At 60.4% G+C, this 13898-nt stretch overlaps 1 protein-coding gene across 2 annotated transcripts; it reads left to right on the forward strand.

The window, feature by feature from the left end:
• Window positions 1-4687: 4687 nt before the first annotated feature.
• On the forward strand, window positions 4688-13884 carry LOC125354618 (chloride channel protein ClC-Ka-like). 2 transcript variants are annotated; one of them, XM_048350311.1, is made up of 19 exons: window positions 4688-4836; window positions 5991-6119; window positions 6557-6685; window positions 6983-7122; window positions 7532-7609; window positions 7694-7772; window positions 8293-8418; window positions 8650-8734; window positions 8831-8932; window positions 9267-9351; window positions 9473-9646; window positions 10118-10187; window positions 10356-10466; window positions 10765-10978; window positions 11458-11591; window positions 11912-12000; window positions 12226-12309; window positions 13399-13485; window positions 13731-13884. In XM_048350311.1, the coding sequence occupies exons 1-19, from the start codon at window positions 4737-4739 to the stop codon at window positions 13776-13778; spliced, it is 2064 nt and encodes a 687-aa protein (XP_048206268.1). In that variant the 5' UTR covers window positions 4688-4736; the 3' UTR covers window positions 13779-13884. The 2 variants fall into 2 exon arrangements, with proteins under 2 accessions (XP_048206268.1, XP_048206269.1); XM_048350312.1 differs by lacking the exons at window positions 12226-12309; window positions 13399-13485; window positions 13731-13884 and having other exon boundaries at window positions 11822-11931.
• The last annotated feature ends 14 nt before the right edge of the window (window positions 13885-13898 follow it).

Consider the following 13898-nt stretch of genomic DNA (forward strand, 5'->3'; position numbering starts at 1 on the left):
CTCAACACACGAACCTGGGGAAGACACGTTGGCTACTCACACCTCGACATGCCCTCGTCTGCACAGGCCCCTGGCCATCTCACAGCTTAAAACAGTGGGGGGGTGGGGGGCTGGGAGTGTGGCCTAGCAGTGGAGTGCTTGCCTAGCATGCAGGAAGCCCTGGGTTCGATTCCTCAGCACCACATACACAGAAAAAGCCAGAAGTGGCACTGCGGCTCAAGAGGTAGAGTGCCAGCCGTGATCAAAAGGAAGCCAGGTCAGCCCTCCTCCGTGTCCCTTGGAGATCTGGGTGGAAGCCTGAAGTCTCACAGGTCCCATTCTACAAGCTCGCGAACCCAGCATCACGGGGATGCAAGCAACCTGCGCCGGCTCCAGCAGCTGCGGGGGCTCCGGCGCTATGGCGACGGTGGCCTCTGAGTGATTTGCTGGAAGAATCCGGGGGGGTGGCCTTGTGTGACCCGAGGACCGTAGATTAACTCTCCTCTCCTGAGGAAGCCTTTCAAATGAGTTGCCTCCTTCACACCTTTGAACCTGTGATGGATAGGAAAGGACTGGCCAATTCTTTGGATTTCAATATACGATTTCCTAGTATCTTGAAGCCAAGTGCTTGGTTTTTTGTTGCTGTTCATTGAAATGGAGCCTCCTTATATGTTCGGGCTGATCAGAAACTTACCGTGTGTGTGTGTGTGTGTGTGTGTGTGTGTGTGTGTGTGTGTGTGCATGTGCCCACTAGTACGGAGGCTTGAACTCAGGGCCTTAGTTTTTTTTTTTTTCATTTAAGACACGGCTCTACTTTCAGCTTCCTGCCGGATGATTGGAGACAAGGATCTAACAGCTACCCCAGCTGGCTTTGAACTGCAATCCTCAGATCTCAGCCTCCTGAGTCTACAGGTGCAAGGCACTAACACTTGGCCTTGTCTTCCTCCTAATGGTGCAAACTTCTTGCAGACTTCTGTAGCCCTCAACTTTACCCTGTCTATTCTGACAAACCCACACGGTTTTTCCAGTCCTTCTATTCTGGCTTTATGTTCCCAGTCCTCCCTTTAAACCAAGCTAAAAGCAGCAATCAATATACCCCAGCCTGATGGTGGGCTGCCATGAAACTTCTCCTCCAGATTAATCAGTTTCCCGCCTTCAAAGCCTCAGGGCTTGGGCACAATGTTCGGTGTCAAGTTCTTTGTCACAGCATAGTATAAATAGTCTCTAAGCAAATGCCCAGGAGAGCCCCAGCTCCTGCCTGAAATCTTAGAGCCTTCATTGCTTCTGCTCCTACCAGGATTCTGTGGCAGCTCTGCCTACAGTGCTCTGGGCTTCCTCAAGCCCGCGTCTCCAAACTTTTCCACAGTCCTCCCACAAACCAATTCCAAAGGCTTAAGAACCAGGGAGTTAAGCTTAATGGTGGTAATGACCCCACTCCTGGTACCAGGTCATCAATACCCGAGGAAAACAATGGTGGAGAAAAAGTATTTGTTCTTGTTCACAGATTTTTTTTTTTTTTTTGCCAGTCCTGGGCCTTGGACTCAGGGCCTGAGCACTGTCCCTGGCTTCTTTTTGCTCAAGGCTAGCACTCTGCCACTTGAGCCACAGCGCCACTTCCGGCTTTTTCTGTTTATGTGGTGCTGAGGAATCGAACCCAGGGCTTCTTCGTGCATGCAAGGCGAGCACTCTACCACTAAGCCACCTTCCCAGCCCCCAGATTCATGGCTTCTGTCCACAGTGGCTTGGCCCTGTGTCTCCATGGCCATGGTGAGGTAGAACATTCTAGACACAAGAACGTGTGCCAGAGGAAGGCAGGAAGCAGAGGGTGAGGAGGGGGCCTGGTCTAGGAAAAAACGTCCTTTTATTTTTATCCCCTTTTGCCAGTCCTGGGGCCTGAACTTAGAGCCTGACCACCATCCCTGAGCCTCTTGGTGCTCAAGGCTAGCGCTCTACCACTTGAGCCACAGCGCCACTTCCTGGCTTTTACTGAGTCGCTTATTGGAGATAAGAGTCTCACGGACTTTCCTGGCTGGCTTCAAATGGAGATCCTCAGTTCTCAGCCTCCTGAGTAGCTAGGATGACAGGCGTGAGCCACCAGCACCCAGTTTAGAGATAACTTTCACAGTCCCATCCCCAGTGATTTATTGCCTCTACCTAGGCTCCACCTCCTGAAGTTTCTAGAACCTTCAAAACCAGAACCAGGGGAGAATGAGGGAGGAGGTAACAAACAGTACAAGAAATGTATCCAATGCCTAACATATGAAACTGTAACCTCTCTGTACATCACTTGGACAATAAACAATACAAAAAAATTTAAAAATAAAAAACAAAAAACAGAACCAACCCCAGAGGGCCAGAGCTATGGCCAAACACATGGGCGGGCGTGGGGAGGACCTTTTGTTTTCTAGCCATGTGGGCTTCTTGGAGGAGGTGGGTTGGATTGGGCGAGTGGAGGTCACACAAGAGACGAGGGAGCACCTTGGTCCCATGTGAGGCCAGGGTCTGTCCACGCGTGGGTCGTGCCCTGCTGTCCCTGGCATGCAGAGACCTGGGGGCTGGACATGGGTTCTAGACCAGCCCCCACGGAGGCAGTGGTGACTTGGTTGGCTAGCTGGCTGTCTGGAGGCGAGCGGGTTAACCGCTCAGAGCCTCAGCTTCTGCCTCTGAAGGAGGTGGCCCTGCCATTCACCTTACAGGAGGGGGTGATACACCCCCCCAGATGACCCGAGCCCAGTGTCCAGTGCTTGAAATACTTTAAAAGAAATAAAAAAAGGAGGGGGTGGGTGGAGATATCAACTGGTAGATTGAAGCCAGGGTCCCTGCACAAGGGTGGAAACGACCACCAGGACTGGGTCCTAGCACATCGGCTGGCACAACTGCTTCCCAGCAGCTCCCCACAGCCTCGCTTCCTCCCACCCAGCCAGGCCACCGGGCCTGCCCTCGGGGTTCTCCCGGGTGGACGCCCTGACCCCCACCAGTCCCGCGTGGATGGGAGAACCTGGGGCGTTATGATATAGTGCTGGAGATTTAGTAGCACGGCTGGATTTATTTTCAGTTTCTTGCTTCAGCCAGGCGAAGAGGCGCACACCCGCAGTACCCGCACGTAGACTCAAGCCGGAGGCGGGAGGATGTCAAATCCAGGCTGGGTCTCGTTTCAGAAACCAAGGCTTGTGCGGACCTCGGTGGTGAAGCTCTTGCTTGCAGGTAGGGAGCGCTGTGTTTGGATTCCCAGCACTGCAAACATAGGAACACCTATTCCTATGGGAATGAATTAAAATTTAGCTTCTCATAACGTTTTTTTTTTTTTTGCCAGTCCTGGGTCTTGAACTCAGGGCCTGAGCACTGTCCCTGGCTTCTTTTTGCTTAAGGATAACACTCTAGCTCTTAAGCCACAGCGCCACTTCTGGCTTTTTCTATCTATGTGGTGCTGAGGAATCGAACCCAGGGCTTCATGTATACGAGGCGAGCGCTCTACCCCTAGGCCACATTCCCAGCCCTTTGGGAGAGTCTGGTTAGGTGGCACAGGCAGGTGGGAAGCTCCTGGGCTCTGGCAATCCCTCTGTGTTACGTGCTTTGCAGTCTCGCTGGGACTGCAGGTGTGGGTCACCATTGCCTGTCAGACCCACGGATCCTGAGCAAAAAAACAAAAAGAACTTAAAAAAACAACCTCACCCTCACCACGCCATGATGCAACGTCTTTCAAACAAAGTGGCACCTCCATGGGTCTCCAGGACACTCCGAGGAACTCCGGGAAGGGCCGAGCAGAATTCCCGACTCCCAGCTGTCTTCACTCCCTGTACCCCTGTGCTTTCTCCCCTCTGTCTACCGCCCCCCACCCCCACTCTTGTGGTTTCTCAACCCCTTCTGCAGCCGGCTGAGAACCCAGAGCCCTGAGCCTCCGCCCCAGCCCGGGCTCAGCCTCGGGGTGTGGGGACCTGCCTGCCCCCCCAACCCTCCAGGCCTGGTCCCAGAGCACCCAGGAGCTGACAGATGCCAGGATGTCATGCTTTATCAGGCTCTTAGGGGGGCCTGTCTCTGTACCCCTTAGCAGCGGTGCCCTGTGGGCTCAGGGCGCAGGGAGTTCTGGTTGGTTTGTCATGGACATTCCTCCTGGTCACGGTCACCCTGCGGAGGGCGAGGTGCTGGCCGGGTGCAGCGTGCAGCTGTCCAGGTGCTCAGGAGCCGCGAACAAAGAGGCTGTGTGGAAGCAGGGCCCGCCGCCGCCTCGGCAGGACGCGCTGACAGGTAAGGACGCCGGGGCAGGGGGGAGGGCTGGAGCCCGCACCCCACTTCCACCCTCAGGTTCCTCCTCCTCTACCTGAGCGGAGGGCCACGGAGAGCCGCGGGATGGGCGTGGGGCACCAGAGCCACGGATGGGGGGCCACGGGGCCCCGTGAAGGCGCTGAGGAGGAGAAGCAGCTCGGCCTCCCAGAGGGTGCGGCAGGGGCCCCGGCGAGGGCGGGCCTCGGGGAGGCTCGGGGTCTCTGCTGCGGTCCCTGGGGGACACCTAGAAGCTTCTAGCCCACACAGAGGACACAGTCACCCCCACCCCCAGTGACCAAGGCTCTGTCGCCTCCTTTAATTTCCCACACATGCATGCATATATGCGCTCATATACAGCTATGCACACGCACACACGCACGCACACACACGCACACACACGCAGGCACACATGGCCATTCCTTTTCTTCCCCAGGTAGCTCGCCGGAGCGGCTGCCCCCGTACCCCCCGCGCGGCCGCCCATCCTCACGGAGCCCATGGAGGAGCTGGTGGGGCTGCGGGAGGGCTCCTCAGGGAAGCCCGTGACTCTGCAGGAGCTGTGGGGCCCGTGTCCCCGCGTCCGGGGACGCATCCGATGTGAGCGCTGGGCCCCCTTTCCCCACGGGAGACCCCGGGGACATCACGCCTGGCAGCCCCACCCCCACCCACCCCCCTGTCCCCTTCCTCTGCCCCAAGAAAACTCGCCCCAGACTCCCGGGTGCAGCAGGGAAGGGGCCTCTGCCTCCCCTCTGCCTTGGGGGGGGCGGTTGGGCTCCCCTTTTAGAAGACGCAGCCCAGGGCCTGCTCCCCGAGTCCGCTGGCTCCCACCCGCTCCCGCGAGGGGCTGTGGCCACAGGTGTCACCGCAGGTGGCTGGGAGCCGCGCACCTGGCAGCTTCTTTGAAACCTTAAGCTCCTTGTTCACCTTGAGACCTGACTGTCCCTCTACCCTGGGGGCAAGGAAGGCAGGGGCCCCAGAAAAAGGCAAAGCATAGCCCCCCAGATACTGAAGCTTCCAGTGTCCCAACTTCCAGGCTGGGCTGACAGCCAGTGGTTAGGGTTTCGGGGGGGCCCAGAGGACAGATGGCGCTGGAGGGGGGGTGCAGGTCCTGCTGCCACTCGCGGGGGAGAAGCCACAGAGCTGGGCACTGGCGGCTTACGCCTGACATCCCAGCTACTCAGAAGGCAGAGGGCTGAGGATCACAGGTTCAAGCCCATCCAGGCAGGAAAGTCTGTGCGATTCTTATTTCCAATTAACTAGCCCAACGCTGCAAGTGTAGGTGTGACTCAAGTCGCAGAGTGCCAACCTTGAGCACAAAATTGAAGGGGCAGCACCCAGGCCTTGAGTTCAAAGGCCAGTACCTCCCTCTGCCCGTACCCCCCCCCCAAAAAAAGAAGAAGCCATAGATTCTGTAGAGATGCTGAGAAGGGGTATGACTTCTGCCCCGCCCCCAAACCTTGTGCCCCCCATGGGCCATTCTTCCACAAATTTCTGATATGAGCAAAGGTGGGAGGAACGACAGGTCAAAGGTCATCTAATAGAGGTCACAGACCTGGGTCTCCCTCAGCCACCAAACTGACCCCAGCAAACCCTTCTGCGTCCCACAAGGGAGGGAGGGCCCCTTGTGCCATTGAACTTCAGCCTCTTCCCTCTGCCCACCTCGCCCACCCCAGAGCCCCAGCAGGCCTCCAGGGAAGGGGCTGTCCCTGCACCCCTCCACCTGGGCCGTGGCCCCCCCCATGCCCCGGCAGGCGGCCTGCAGTGGCTGAAGGAGAAGCTCTTCCGGGTGGACGAGGACTGGTACTTCCTGGCCATCCTCGGGGTGCTCATGGCCCTCATCAGCTACGCCATGAACTTCGCCATCGGCCGCGTGGTGCGAGGTGAGGCCCGCCTGGTCCGGGTCCGGAGATGACGGGGTGGCCATCAGGCCGCTGGTGGTCACCAGGACAGGAGGGAGGGGACTGCTGGGCCGCTCCTGGGGCTGGGGCTGGCTTCACCCCAGGATCCTGCCCCTCTCCGGGACGCAGCCCCACATCTGCACGTTGAGGGGCGAGACCAGAAGCTCCCTTAGATTTTAGGACCTGTGAGGAGGCCCCATCATGGCCCACTGGGCAGGTAGGGAAACTGAGGCTCAGAGAGGTTGAGTCACTTGCCCATAGTCACTCAGGCCAGAAGCAGTCAAGTTGGGACATGGCCCAGGACCCTCACCCCATTTTGAGGGCCTGCCACACCGTGGGCGGCGTGGGGCCCCCCTGTCCTGGTCCACACAGGGGGCCACGGAGGCTGTGGGTGGCTCCCTGATGCCCGCCTTCCCCAGCTCACCAGTGGCTGTATGGAGAGATCGGGGACAGCCACCTGCTGCGCTATCTCTCCTGGACGGTGTACCCGGTGGCCCTCCTGTCCTTCTCCTCGGGCTTCTCCCAAAGCATCACGCCCTTCTCTGCAGGTGAGTCCGCCATCTTGCCGCAGGGCCGGCATGTCTTCTCTGCGGCGTCCACTGTGCCGAGTCTGTGGTCCCGTGGGGCTTCCGAGGGGACAGGGAATCGCCAGCCCCAGTTCCCAGCCAGAGACGCCTGCTCTGAGAGCGGTGCCTGTCCTCCAGGTCACACGGGGAGAAGGGCAGTGTGGACACACACACACACACACAGACACACACACAGGCACGCACGCACGCACTGACTGGTCTGGTATTGAGGAGATCTAACCTAGGCCTTTTCCCTCTTGCCCGGCCCACACCACCAAGGATCTGGACTCCCGGAGCTGAAGACCATGCTGTCAGGGGTGATCTTGGAGAACTACCTGGATATCAAGAACTTTGGGGCCAAGGTGGCGGGCCTCTCCTGCACACTGGCCACCGGCAGCACCATCTTCCTAGGCAAAGTGGTGAGGGCAGGAGAAGCCCCCCCCCCATCCCACCCCATCCTCCTCCTCCTCCTCCTCAGCCTTCCCTGTCCCCAGTGCAGCCAGTGCTGTCTGGGAAGCTGAGTCTTATAGCCAGCCGAGTCCCCAGGCGTGAACAAAGCCACTTCAAGATGGCCTAGGGGTGGGTGCATGGCGGGTATGAAGGGAGAAGCCATGCTGTTCCTGGGTCAGGCTTTGGCTTCTCTATCCTGAGTCCTAAGGATGAGAAGGAGGGAAATATTAGGAGGAAACAGGGAGGGGGCTGAGGGGGAGGAAGTATAGAAAAGGAAGATGACTGGGAGGGAGAGGAGAAGAGAAAGGAGGAGGAAGAGCGAGAGTCCGGCCTCTCCAGGCCACAGGCCACCTTCCCTCTCCCCCTTCACCCCTGCAGGGACCCTTCGTGCACCTGAGCGTGATGATCGCAGCCTACCTGGGCCGGGTGCGCACCAGGACCCTTGGGGAGCCTGAGGTGAGGGGCTCAGGGAGGTTCTCCGTGGAGGGAGGAAGCGGTGGGGGGGGGGAGTGGCTCTGAACCCAGGCCCTGACTCCCCAGAACAAAAGCAAGCAAAACGAAATGCTGGTGGCAGCAGCAGCCGTGGGCGTGGCCACTGTCTTCGCAGCCCCCTTCAGCGGTGAGACCCTCCCTCAAGGCCCTGTGCTTGGTACTCCTTCCTGGGTCCCTCCCCCTTCCCGCAGTGCTGGCCAGACGGATGGGGTGACTCCTGAGCCTAGCTGAGATGCTTGTCAAAAGGGGGTGGCCTCGCAGTCCTCGCTGCCGTCCTGCGTGGACACTGCTGCCCCAGGTGGGGTGGGGTGTCCAGTTGCTTGAAGTCCCTCGTGGACGGGCATAGGTGTGGAGGCCCGCTCTGCCCTTAGCTGTGAAATGGGATCATCGTCCCTAGCCAATGCCCGGGCTGGCCGGTGGTCTGGCTCTGGGGCCAGTGGGGTCTTTCCCACCCAGGGATCAGGCCCTGCCCACTTCCACTGTAGCTCAGGAAAAGGGGCAGAGGGCCCTGGCTATCCAGGCCACCAGTCCCAAACAGTCAGGGAGAGCGTGGCACCAGGTTCTACTCTGGCTCCCAGGGGTCAGAGTCCTCCTCATTGGCGTCTCCCCCTCCCCCCTCCCTCCTCCCCCCCCCCCCCCCCCCGCAGGTGTCCTGTTCAGCATCGAGGTCATGTCCTCCCACTTCACTGTCTGGGATTACTGGAGGGGCTTCTTTGCCGCCACCTGCGGGGCCTTCACCTTCCGCCTCCTGGCGGTCTTCAACAGCGAGCAGGGTGAGAGCCTGGGCCTCCCACCCCTCCCTCTCCCTGTCTCCTCCTCCTCCTCTTTCTCCTTCCTCCCTCCTCCTTTCCCTCCTCCTCCTCCTCCTCCTCCTCCCCCTGCTCCTCCCCTGCTCCAGTCTTGGTTATGTCTCCTCTCTCTCTCAGGCAGGCTGGGTTGCTCTTCTAGGACCCAGTGTGGTTGGGAAGGGCTTGACCTCTGACCCCACTGCCCTCCTCCCCCAGAGACCATCACCTCCATCTACAAGACCAGCTTCCCTGTGGACGTGCCCTTTGACCTGCCGGAGATTTTCTTCTTTGTGGCGCTGGGGTGAGCAGGGTCTCAGGCCCCGAGAGCCTGGCTGGGGTCTTTGCGCAGCCTGGCTCGGGGTGGAGGGCCTGTGGACTCAGCTGTCCCTGTCCCCAGGGCCATCTGCGGTGTCCTGAGCTGTGTTTACCTCGTCTGCCAGCGGAATTTTGTGGGCTTCATCAAGACCAACCGATTCACCTCCAAGCTGCTGGCCACCAGGTGGGCCAGGGTGGCCCCTCAGGAAGCCCCTGACTCCCCACCTTACAGAGCCCCATCCCTAACTTCCCAGCATGCTCTGCCCACGAGCGCCAGCCCCTCCCCCCACAAGTTCCCAGGTAGTCCCTCCCCTGTCCCAATCTCAGCGAGCCCCGGATTGCCTCCATCTCCTGGGCCAGCCTCACCTGTCTTATGGCGGGGGGGTGTGTGGGGGGTCTGCCCTGGTTCCTCCTTCCCCCTCCTCTGCAGGGCGGCCTGGCCCTTCCTGGGTAGCCCGTTTCTCCCCACGTTGTGGGGGGAAGGGGAGGAGCTGGCACTGGACCCCCTTTGTCCGCAGCAAGCCTCTGTACGCGGCCCTGGCCGCCCTGATCCTGGCCTCCATCACCTACCCACCTGGCGTGGGCCGCTTCATGGCCTCCCGGGTAAGCGCTAGGGAGTGGGCGGCCCCCGGGCTCCCCCTTTGTGGCACTGTCTCAGTTGGGTGACTTCACGGGCATGGCCATCACGCTCCTGCCGGGCTAAAGGGCAGCTCTCCCTGCCCAGCTCTCCATGGGGCAGCACTTGGTCACCCTATTTGACAACAACTCGTGGGCACTGATGACCCGGAACTCGTCTCCACCCTGGCCTGCTGAGCCCGACCCCCAGAACCTGTGGTTCGAGTGGTACCACCCTCGGTTCACCATCTTCGGGACGCTGGCTTTCTTCCTGATTATGAAGGTGAATGCCCGGGTGCGGGCAGAGCCGAGGCCAGCTCTGGGGGGGGGCGAGGGGCGGCCTTCCCAGCTGGAGCCCGCAGCCTCCCCCACCACCAGGACGAGAGCTCAGCAGTGGGGTTGGAACTCCACGGCTGGCCCTCTACCCCTGGGTCACACCTCCAGTGCCCCTCCTCCCACCGGCTGCTGCTGTGGTCTCAGCGCAGAGCTGTTCATCCTCTCAGCCTTGCTTGCTTCTTTAAGATGGAGTAGTCTTTCTACCTGAAGAGCAGGTTAAGAAGGAAGACGGGGGGCAAACCTGGCAGGGTGCCTGCGGGCATTGGGCACTTTGGGAGAGTGATGCCCTTAAGGCCAGATATTGCCTGGGGAACAGGCTTGGCTCCTCCCTCTGGGACTTCTGTCCTGTCCCTCCCTTGCTTGGGTTTTGTCTCCTTGCCTCTCATTTCCCCCTCTTGTCCCGCCGCCCCCTCCACAGTTCTGGATGCTCATTCTGGCCAGCACGATCCCCATGCCCGCCGGACTCTTCATGCCTGTGTTCATCATGGGTGAGCTGAGGTTGGGGGCACCTGAGGGTCTGGGGCATCGGGGTAGAACGGTGGCACCGGGCCTTCTCTGCCCTCCAGTGTGGTTCTGAGCGTGGCCCCAGGCACAGAGGGCAGAGGGCCAGGTCGGTCACCAGGGCTGCCCTGACGGCAGTCATGCCTGTGTGGCAGGAGCTGCTATCGGGCGCCTCTTGGGGGAGGCTCTGTCTCTCGCCTTCCCTGAGGGCATCGTGGCTGGAGGGGTCATCAACCCCATCATGCCCGGGGGCTACGCTCTGGCAGGTAAGTGGTCCTGGGCAGGTGGGATGGGCAGACCTCCTGGGGGTGGGCTGTAGTGGAGGGAGGGAAGCAGTGTAGGACAGGGGAGGTCACTTGGTGGGGCCCGGCCCTCCCCCAGCCTCGCGGCCTGCCCTCCTTTCCCCTCCCCTCCCCCAAGCCCAAGTCCTGGGCACTTCCAGCAGTGGCCCACATGGCGCTGCTGGACATTTCCAAGCCTGGCCTGGGGAAGAGCCGTGCCCGCCTTGCCCCTGGGCGAGTCTGACCCCTGGGCTAAGCGGCCTTGCCCTGGCTCCGCCCCCAGGGGCCGCGGCCTTCTCGGGAGCGGTGACCCACACCATCTCCACGGCGCTGCTGGCCTTCGAGCTGACCGGCCAGATCTTGCATGCCCTGCCGGTGCTCATGGCGGTGCTCATGGCGAATGCCGTCTCCCAGAACTGCCAGCCCTCCTTCTACAATGGCACCATCATGATGAAGAAACTGCCTTACCTGCCACGGATTCGGGGACGCAAGATTGGGTGAGCCGCTGCCTTGAAGGCCGTTTCCGGATGGGGCCTCTAGACTCACCAGCGAGGCTGACCTTGAACCTGGGTGTGGGAGGAAGGGGCCATGGCTGCCCTCTGGCCTCTGTGAGGTCGCTGGGGCTCAGGCAGGCCCAGGTCTTGCTCAAGGTCCCAGAGGTCAAGATCAAGGTCACATGGAACACCAGGGCCAGGGACTCCCCTCCCCCTCTGCTCCTGCTCTGCCATCCTTACAAAGTGGAGCTGGTCTGGGCATGGAGGCTGGGGCCTGGGGATTCAGAACGGGGCTGCTGGTGACCTGGTGTCCAGTTTCCTCCCCACTGGGGGGGTTGGGCACTCAGCCCAGGAACCTCCCAGCCCCCACCCTGGCATGAGAGATCCTCAGGTCTCGGGCCAGCGAGACTCCCCTGTGCCCCCGCCTCACCTGAGGGCCGACACCCCTAGCCAGGACCTGATGGGGCCTCCTTCTGCCCCAGCTCGTACCCCGTGACGGTGGGACACTTCATGAACTGCGCCATCACCACCCTGGCCAAGGACGCCCCGCTGGAGCAGGTGGTCAAGGTGGTGACCTCCACAGATGAGGCCCAGTACCCCTTGGTGGAGAGCACAGGTGCCTGGCAGGAAAGGGGGGCGGTGCCTGGGAGGGGTGGGGTACCCTTGGCCTTGCTCTGAACCTGAGTGTCAGGGCAGAGCGTTGTGCCTAAGACTCCCTGATGAATGGCACTTGGTTCTAAATTCTAAGAACCAAACCTTGATTAGCTGTCAAATCTCCACATCAGAGATTGGCGATTAGCCCCGCCCAGTGCCACTGAGCCTCAGTTACCCCACTGGCTGCGAAAGTTTCCTCTGAGGCACGAGAACACCCAGCACCATGCCTGGCACACAGTAGGTGCCCAGTTAATTAATGGGAGCGCTCCCTTGCACTGCTAGAGTCCCAGATCCTGGTGGGCACCGTGAGAAGGGCCCAGCTGGTGAAGGCCCTCCATGCTGAGCCAGCTTGCCCGGATGCAGGCCAGCAGGTGAGTGAGTACCTGGGTGGGGCGGGGCCTGGGATGGGCGGGGCCTGGGCGGGGCAGGACCTGGGAGGGGTGGAGCCTTGGTGGGGCGGGGCCAGGGAGGGTGGGGCCTGGGTGGAGCTGGGCCTAGGAGGCCATGGTGGGCAGGCCTGGAAGAGGAAGATGAGGTGACATCCTCAGGGACAGGGAGGCTGGTCCAGTTTCCCACTGTCCCTCCCCCACCCCCAGCGCTGTCTCCAGGACCTCTTGGCTGGGGGCTGCCCCATGGAGCCAGTGACCCTGCAGCTGTCCACAGAGACCACACTGCACCAGGTGAGGGGAGCATTGGAGAAGGCAGGCAGGCAGGGGCCCTGGGGGGCAGGAGGAAGCCAATAGGTGGGTCAGCCTCCAGCTTCTCCCCTGTGCTGAATGATGCCTGCTCCCAACTAGGGTGTCCTCGTCTGCATGTGGGCAGGCAGTTCCTTCCGGGGCAGCCCTCACCCACTAGGATGGTACAGAGACCAGGGAAGTGGGGGAAAGTGGGGAACAGCACTCAGGTGCAGAGCCACTGATTAAAAGCTGGTGACTCACGCTTGTAATCCTAGCTACTCAGGAGAGTGAGATCTGAGGAAGGAGGTTTGAAGCCAGCTTGGGCAGGAAAGTCCTTGAGAGTCTGATCTCCAATTTACCACCTATAAACTGAAAGCAGAGCTGTGGCTCACAGGGTAGAGCGCTAGCCTTGAGCAAAATAGCTCAAGGACAGTGCTCAGGCCCTGTGTTTAGGTCCTACAACTGGGAAAAACATAAAAACAAACAAAAATCAAGCATCACATGAAGGCCTCGGCAAAGGTTGAGTTTCAGTTTGCCGCATTCTCCCTCTGTCATCTTTTGGTTTTTTGGCACTTTTTTTTTTTTTTTTGCCAGTCCTGGGGCTTGAACTCAGGGCCTGAGCACTGTCCCTGGCTTCTTTTTTTTCTCAAGGCTAGCACTCTACCACTTGAGCCACAGCGCCACTTCTGGCCTTTTCTATGTATGTGGTGCTGGGGAATCGAACCCAGGGCTTCATGTACAGGAGGCAAGCGCTCTACCACTAGGCCATATTCCCAGCCTCCCTGTGTGATCTTGAACAAAGGACTTAGCCACGCAGGGCAGAGCTGGCACTCGAGGTGGGCGGGGCACCAGCAGCCTGGGCGCCTGGGCTCCTGTCAGGGGTGGCACCCGGATGCTGGGTAGTGGTGGATAATGGGGTCTTCTCCACCTGGGCCTCACCCAGCTGTCCCATGGACTCTGGCCACCCCTAGTGGTCGCTCTGGACATTGCAGGCCAGTCCCTTGCAATTAGGGGAGGACTCCAGGCTGACAGGTGGGGGGTTGGTGGGCCTCAGGAGGAAACCTGAGCCAGAATGTTCTATGAACCTTCCAGACGCACCACCTGTTTGACTTGTTGAACCTGCAGTTGCTCTACGTGACGTCAGGGGGCAGAGCTGTGGGTGCAGTAACCTGGGTGGAGGTACCAGGGTCTCTTGGGGGGGGGGTGAAGCAGCGGGGATGGGGGTACTTCCTCCCAGCCTAAGCTTGGGGCCCTAAGACTCTGATGAACCCCACTTCTGAGGGGTCTGAAGACTCCCTGGAGCTCAGTGACCCCCAAGACACAATGGGGAGGCACTGGCTCTAACATTCACCCCAACATCCACCCTTGGGGGCCGGGCATCAGCGCCAGCATCCTTCCTCCCAACCCCCTTTCCTCTGTTGTAGTTAAAGAAAGCGATTTCCACCGTGACCAACCCACCAGCCCCGAAGTGAGCCAGCCTGGCCAGGGAGGGCAGCGCCCAGCTGCTGGGGCGGGATGGAGAACTGCCTCTGCCCCCGATGCCACCGCCCACCCTCCCCTGCCCCCCAGCCACCGCACTGGGGCGCTGGCAG

The sequence above is a fragment of the Perognathus longimembris genome, chromosome 7, assembly GCF_023159225.1.
Source record: "Perognathus longimembris pacificus isolate PPM17 chromosome 7, ASM2315922v1, whole genome shotgun sequence".
NCBI classification, from domain to species: Eukaryota; Metazoa; Chordata; class Mammalia; order Rodentia; family Heteromyidae; genus Perognathus; species Perognathus longimembris.

Coding starts and splice junctions, on each gene's coding strand:
- LOC125354618 (XM_048350311.1), top strand. CDS start 4,737: ATGGAGGAGCTGGTGGGGCTGCGGGAGGGCTCCTCAGGGAAGCCCGTG. Junction 7,123..7,531: donor CCATCTTCCTAGGCAAAGTG/GTGAGGGCAGGA, acceptor TCACCCCTGCAG/GGACCCTTCGTGCACCTGAG. Junction 8,933..9,266: donor TCCAAGCTGCTGGCCACCAG/GTGGGCCAGGGT, acceptor CTTTGTCCGCAG/CAAGCCTCTGTACGCGGCCC.